Genomic DNA, 7,726 nt, shown 5'->3' with positions numbered 1-7,726 from the left:
AGTCTTTTTCTTCTCAGAAATATTTATCTTATCAGATAAATATAAATCATAATCACAATGAGATACCAGTTCATAAGTATTAGGATAACCATTGATTGGTAAGAAAGAGAAAGAGGAGAAAAAGTGGGGGAGGAAGGAAAAGAGGAAATAAGAGAAAAGAGAGAGAGGGAATGAGAATGGGAAGGAAGGGAGGGAAGAAGGAAAAAATACTGAAGAGGTGATTACAACGGGAAACCTGTACAATGCTGGTGTTAATGAAAATGGTACATCTATTGTGGAAATTACAGAAAAAAATCAAGCATATAATTATATCTAGCAGTTCCAGTCCCAAAGGAATCAAAAGTAGAAATATGAGTAGAGATTTGTACATTGAATATGCTAAGAATTTTATTAATAGTATAAAAATGTGCAAACAATCAAAAAATCAAATAAACAAGGAATGGTTCTATGTATAATAAAATACGACTCAGCCTTGACAGAAAGAATATTCTTGCAGGTGCTACAACATGGATGAATCTAGTTATTATGTTAAATGAATTATAGAGAAAGACAAAAGACAAATACTGTGTTGGTCTACTCATGTAGTACTTAGACTATTCTATATGGCTCTAGCAGAATACAGCAGATTGTGTATGTGATTCTGTATATTTTTATGAGAAGCATATTGCTTTGCAGATATGGAGACTGAGAAATTCAATATCAAGATGCCAGCATCTGGAAAGGGCCTTCCTCTGGGCTTATACCATGAGAGAGTATATCATATTGCAGAAGGGCTGAGGATGAATGTGAAAGACAAAGTGGAGCTGATCATGTCAGAGGGATGAACAGGGCTGACAGTGGGTCATGAGTATCTACTCACGTTCAAAAGTTAGAGAAGATCTCAAGCCAGTTAGCAGACCTGAGACTTTAAAGCCTGAGTTAGGTATCAGGATCAGGAGCTTTCAGGACAGTGGTCTTCAGAGAGTTACACTGCAGAGTGAACCTGCATAGCTTCAATCTCAGGTGAGCATCCCAAACCCTCAGAGGCATGGTGGGAAGATGGGATAGAATAGGGATCCTTTCAAGAAAAAGATCACAAGTAAACACAACCTGCAGGAACAAGAACTTCTGCCCTAATACTATCACTGGGGATATCAGAGAAGGACGGCAGGTTGTGGAGGAATGAAACCCAGGGTGGCTATAAGATTCCTCAGAAGATCTCCCGTTGTGCAGTTCACTCAGGCTCAGGGTCTGGCCTAGTTGGATAGGGCAGGTGGATCCCTGCAAACTATATTGTGATGCTCATTCCTTCTTGTCTATTACAACCAAGTAGCATCCCCCAATTCCCAAAAAAGTGTGCAGAGGGTGAAATAGATGTCATATCCTTGGACAGGCACTACCCAGGTTTCCACATGAACTGACCCAAATCTGAGCCCGGACCTCCCCAAGCTGCCTGTTCCTGACCAGGTGCTTGTACTGAGGTTCAGACTTCCATTTGTTTGAGTACATGACCATGTACTAATGAATGGCACAGCAGGTTGTGACATTGGAGGCTGCTGTGTGAAACTGTGGCAATGTGGGCTGCTGTCTTCCCAGTTTGTCTAGGAGGACTATTCCAGAATGTTTCACTCAAGAAGGAGAGATGCTAAGGCACAATCATCTATTGCCTGATATGTATTGGTCAAGAAAATGTCAGATGGTCTCTGAACTTTTGGGAATATCATTGTCCATAGTGAGATCAGACATCTCATTTAGTGAGGTTTTTGCCTGAATGACACAGCTTGAGCCAAACATTACCCTTGCACACTTTGCTTCAACACTTAGAGTTCTGGGCAGGACATCCTTCATGTTGATAGCTTGACCACATTCCTCCAGTTCTCTCTTTAAATCAAGCCACATCCTTAAACCTTTACAATTCTTTGGATAAAGATTTGAAAAAAATAGTTTGAATATTGCAATCATCAAGGTGATCCTAATTTTCCAGACTAGACAAAGAAGGCTGCTAAAAGCATGTGTCCCATGAGATCCCAGCTTCCTTTCTTTTCTAGACTTTACAAAATGGATCCTTCTCTGTGGCTGGTCATCCTTTGCTAGGGATTGGCCTCAGCTTTTCCATTGTTTCCTCCTCCTTTGCATGGATAATGGATGGAGTGGGAGACAAAGGAGAGGAAAAGCTACAGCACAGTGGGGGTAACATCTACGTGTTAAGAGGGACCCCAGAGACATAATTCTTGCTGATGAAACTTCATAGCCAAAGAGTAGCTTCTAGAAGCCAGATCTTATAAAGGCAGTAACCTAATGCTAATCATAGAGCACAATATGGGGTGACATCCTGTGCTCTTCTCTGACTATAAAGAATAGCTTCCAAAAGTGCACCACATCCTGGCCAGAGTCTCTCTCCAGCTTTTTCAGCAGGTCCATTTAGTGAACAGTGCTGGGTTTAAATAGAAAAAGCAATTATCACTTGTACTCTTTCCTAAGATGAAGAGGGACAGAGGAAAGTACTATGGGGGAGAACATGAAAATGAATGAATTGCACAATGCAGAATACACCCAAGGGAAACTTGCCTTTGCCTTGTCGATGAATGCCTTGGGAGTCATGGTAAATGTCGTGTGCATTGCTTGCTCTCTTCAGTTCTACACAAAATGGTCTTACATTTCAATATTTCCTTTTCTCTTCTTGGAGGACCACCAAAGAATTAAAACAGGTAAAGTATGTCTTTCAGCACGATGGGAACAATGAGGGACAGATGTATCTGGAACTTCTATTTGGTGAGCTGCAGGTATCTGTGGACTGGGGAGAGAAAGGCTTAGTGACAAGGTAATTTCTTTGTGGCTTTGTATGTCCCTCCACCACAGTATAACCCCTGTTTTCACTGTATTTGATGTTGGTATAATTTGGGGAGGGGAAGGAAAAAAAACAATTGTTTAAGTAGGGATACAGGTGGACCCATTGCACCAATGAGATGTACAAGACGTTATGTTGAAAAATGAACTTTACAACTTTGGCACTGATGGGGGACCTAAAGGTTGGAGGGGAGATGGGAAGGTATGGTAAAGGAAAACAAATGAGGAGGCAATAATGCTTGATAAGAAATGTACTCACTTGTTCATGTAATTGTAACCCCTCTGTATGGTATTTTCACAACAAAAATGTTAGCAACTATAATCTATTGGAATTCCCTATTTGATGAATAGCAGTATGCTTCTTCTGCTAGCCCTATAATGTATATTTTCAATTATCATTAGCAAAAGGTAACACAAAGTAGAGCACTGTTACCTTTTCCTCTTTTGCAGTGAATCACAATGATGTGCTGAGCATCATTGGACAACCAGGCAACGACCTCTTTGGAAAATAAAAACAACTCTCTGGTTTGAAAAAAAAAGAAATACGAGCAGATTTTCTGTTTCAAATCAAGTATTACCATTGTATGGCTATAACACAGGGATCTCTAAACACACTTATTTCTATTGAGATGCCCTTGTGACTCTTGTCTCACCTGTGTCCAGTTTATGTCTACATCACTCTGGCAGTTAAATACCTGTTCTTTACCCAGAGACAAACCCTCCTGGGTTAATCCCTGCTTTTCCAAAAGGAAGATACAAGTTCAACATACTACAGCAAGAGGAACTAATTCAAACTGAATAAGAAAAGTGTGTTCAATGAATCAGTAGCGTCTATCTGTAGAATATTGGAAGAAAAAATTCAGAATCCAGAAGAGGGCAGAACAGTTCTGTGTATGTGCATGTTTATGCAATAGTGTGTGGGTCATTTAAAAATCATGGGCAATGCCTGGATAGTACTTCTGTTAACCTGCCCTCCCCGATTCTGTCTTGGTATCCTCCATCTCAGTTCCTCAGGCCCTGCCCCAAAACCGGTTGATCAGGCCAGGCCTAAGCACAATTGGTTTGTCTGCCCTGGTTGTTGCTTTCACTTCACTTCCCAGAGTTGCATGTTATCCCTATCCTGCAGCTGTAGCCATAAATAGTTGCCCCACCATAATGGCATGCCTTGCCTTCATGTACCTCACTACTCCACACCTCACACAAACCAGACCACAGACTATTCCCTGTCCACAGGCTCTGGTTCTATGACGCAACCTTACACAAAGACAGGCTGCCATCCCTACCTGAGAGGGTCAGCTTGCCAACTTGCTGACATTACAACTTATTGCACATGACTGAATTCAGAAACACATTTTTAAAAATGTGTAAATTACATGAATTCATCTGCCTTCATTTTCAATGCAGCTGATCATAGACTATTCATAAGGAAGATTTTGCAATATACATTCCCCTCGTGAAGGCAGATGTTTGAAGCATTCTTTTTTTTTTTTTTTGGTCGATCATGGGGTTTGAACTCTGGGCCTGCATGCTATCCCTCAGCTCTTCAGATCAAGGGTAGCATGCTACCACTTCAGCTACATCACCATTTCTGGTTTTCTAGTGGTTTATTGGAGATAAGAGTTTCAAAGACTTTCCTGCCTGGTCTGGCTTTGAATCCGATCCTCAGATCTCAGCCTCCTGAGTAGCTAGGATTACAGGTGTGAGCCACCAGCACCAGGCTTGAAGCATTCTTCACAACTGGTCTGGTCAGGAGGTTCAACTGTCAGGATGTGTCTCACTGATGGAATTGGCTGTTTCTCTTTCAGTATGTCTGGTTCTTTTTGGGCCAGGGATTCATTGGCCTATAAATAACTTTGTGTCCTGGCAAATATCCAAGAGGAAGTACTGCACTGGAAGAGTTGACAGGCGCAATTCTGGGTCAAGAGCTGTGAGTGACAGGTTTTGATAAGGCTGTGCTGAGAACACAGATTACAAGGGCTCTGAGAATGGGATTGTAGAAAACTTGACAAAAGTGAACTTTCTGCACAGATTTGTCAAGTCAGTCTACAGCACAAGTGTAATCTCTCAATAGATGGGGTCAGAGGCACAGGGATGTCCATGGAGAGGTGGCAAGTGGCATGGCCCGCATGGGAAGGCATAGGGTAGCACAGCAAGCATACAGGGTGCCCAGGACGCACAGGGAGAGGTGATGGGCGCGGCAGTACGCGGTGCGCAGCAGCAAGCAGAGAGGGGCGGCAGAAGAAACAGGGGAGGGCAGCCGCTGGCAGATGGAAAAAACAAGGCAGGCGGCACCATGCAGATAGCGGGGAAGGCAGGGGATGGCAGCCACCAGTGGTGCAGCCAGCTGTGGAAACGGTTGCTTGGCCGTTTGCTGACACTGGTGGCATGGGGTGGCCCGTGGCGGGTGGCGGGTGGTGACAGTTGAGTCCCGTGGCTGTGAGTCAGCCAGGGGAGGGAGAGGCAGAGTGAGCAGCAGGGGAGGTGGCTGGGCAGGAGGCAGAAGATGGAGGAGGAAGGCAGTGGGCAGTGGCAGCAGCGGTGGAAATCAGCAGCCTGCATATCTGCAGCGCGACAGGATGCTGGGCACAGGCTCCGGAAGTGGGTGGCGAGCTGCGAGATCAGCGGCAACTGGTGACACCTATGGCACACAGCGGCAAGCCGCACGCGCTGGATAGAGAGCTGTGCGCGGTCTAAACGGCACGATGGTCCCTGGCGAGCTCTGCAGCAGGCGGCCTGTGAAGCGCTGCTTCACACAGCATGGCTGGCCACAAGCTACTGCAGGTGGCGGCCAGCTGTGGTAGGCGACAGCAAGGAGTCAGAGGCTACAGACCGTGACAGGTGTCAGGTGGTGGCACACAGCAGCAATTGGAGTGGCCAGTTCAGCGGAGGTCAGTGACTGTGGGTATGAATGGGAGCAAGGACGCCCACTGCAGGTGGGACCCTGCAATGGCTTGAGCTGCCAAATCAGGTCCCGGTTCTGGTGCCAAGACACTCCTGTGGTCTCTGCATGCTCAGAACTGTGAGCCATTGGATCCTCTGGATCTGGGCACAACCTAGGCCCTGGCACTGGCCAATACTCGACTTCTGGTCCTGCAGCTCTGGGAGACCTACCCGGCCAATCGTCAGATACTCTCCCCGCCCAGAGCTTCCCTGAGACCTCAGCCAGCTCTTGGCTCCAAGCTGCCTTGAGAAGCAGGTGGTTCCTCAACTACTCATCCTCTTGTGCCTGGAGACATTTCTTGGCCCTCAGCTGCTCAGCCCAGCTATTTTTAGATCTGTCCCCAGTCCTTTGCCCAGGTTTTCCCTGAGACCATTACTGACTATTATCCTGTCTTCCAGGGCTTCCTGGAGAGTCCAGCAGGCACTTGTACCCTTGGTCTGGGCTTCCTTGTGACCAACTCAGCAATCAGTCCCTAGTCACAGGCTGCCTTGAGATCCTGATGCACTACTCTTAGCCACTTGCCTCATGCCTCAACAAGATTCAAGCAGCCTACAGCTTGAGTGACCCTAAGACTTCGCTGGCCGCAGGCCATCCTGAGACCTACCAGATGCTCAGTCCCTCACCTCATGTTGCTGATGAGAGCCTGCAACCTTGTCCCCAGGCCCCAGGCTTCGCCAAGACATAGGAAGGCCCTAGGGACCTGGTCCTGGGCTGCTCTGACACCCTGACTGATCCTTAGCTGCCCCAAGCAGCTCTGAGACCCTGCTGGCTGGTTCCTGGCCTGTCATGCCAGCTGCCCCCCTTTCCTGCTAGACTGGCCCATAGCCTCTTGACCTGTTATTCAGATGGAGAGAAATGCACTCCACCTGCCAGATGCCCCTCCATGACCTAGCCTCAGTGCTCACTGCACTCACAAAATATGACTCCTTATCTACTTGTCCATGCTCATGTCATCACCCAAATTCTAGTAGCCCAAGGAAGAAAAACACAGGCAAGAAAATCACTAAACATGAATGGTGGCATTGCCTTCCCTACAGAGCTTTAGCATCCAGTGGCTGAGACAGCTTCTGTGACAATCCTCAAAGAAGTATTAATGGCAGATTGAGGATAAACATACTTAGACTAGGTCAACATTTCTGTGCACATTGTGTAGCCAGCAAGTTATACAAAATTGTGCCAAAGAACAGGTTCTAACAGGTTAAAAAACATCTGAATAAACTCTCTTGCCATGTTTTCTCACCCTGACAAATCATAAAGGCTTTCTGAAGTTCATATTGTAGTGACTGAATGGAGGCTCCTAAGGTGAGATGAGATATGTAGGCTGGGGTGAGTCTTCAGTGGCGTTAGCTCAGGTGTCCCTTCCTTCTCAAGAAAGAAGCTGCATTTTGGAAGACCAAATCGTGACCAGCCTTACTCTGAGTGGTGTCACAAAGAAAACACAAAATGTCTCATGAGGGAAAAGTATGTATTAAGAAGCAAGACACAATTGAGCAGGGACACTTCATCAGTTCACTGAGAATGTTCTTATACAAAAAGAGATTTGCTGTTCATGGACAGGAGTTTCTCCTGAGAAAATGCACCTTGCAAGGAACTATGTAAGAAGCACGGTATGTATGACTGACCACTAAAAGAATAAGAGGACCGTGTAATGGGAAGTGTGTATACTGGCCTGAGACATGTTTCCCTATGCTGGCAGGCATGGCAGAGGAGATACACAGGCTTTTTGAAGGCAAATCTGTCCCAGGGTAGTTATTGTTTGAGACACTCGTGTCATTAACAGGATGGCTATGGCCAGTGGGGCTGGTTGGCAAAAGAGACACTGCTGTTCTTTACTTGGCTTCCTTCTAGGTAGAAAGATTCCATGGGGTAATGAGAAAGGTGAGCCGTATGATAGTGGGAATGTTGAGAGAGGGGAGGTTAAAATACTGCTTTCTGCAATGTTTTCTTGGAGACATAAGA

General features: G+C 45.8%; 1 protein-coding gene across 1 annotated transcript in view; it reads left to right on the top strand.

The window, feature by feature from the left end:
- Positions 1-4,677, top strand: part of LOC105987224 (spermatogenesis-associated protein 31A6-like) — a 23,896-nt gene extending 19,219 nt beyond the window's left edge. The window contains exons 4-5 of the mRNA XM_013018418.1: positions 2,666-2,800; positions 4,632-4,677. Coding sequence (XP_012873872.1) covers positions 2,666-2,800; positions 4,632-4,677 — 181 coding nt within the window. The remainder of the gene's footprint in view (positions 1-2,665; positions 2,801-4,631) is intronic.
- Positions 4,678-7,726: the final 3,049 nt, after the last annotated feature.

This window comes from Dipodomys ordii, unplaced genomic scaffold (genome assembly GCF_000151885.1).
Source record: "Dipodomys ordii isolate 6190 unplaced genomic scaffold, Dord_2.0 Scaffold40, whole genome shotgun sequence".
Classification (NCBI taxonomy): Eukaryota; Metazoa; Chordata; class Mammalia; order Rodentia; family Heteromyidae; genus Dipodomys; species Dipodomys ordii.
Note: the sequence above shows the minus strand (reverse complement) of the source record. Positions and strands in the feature narration are given on the sequence as shown.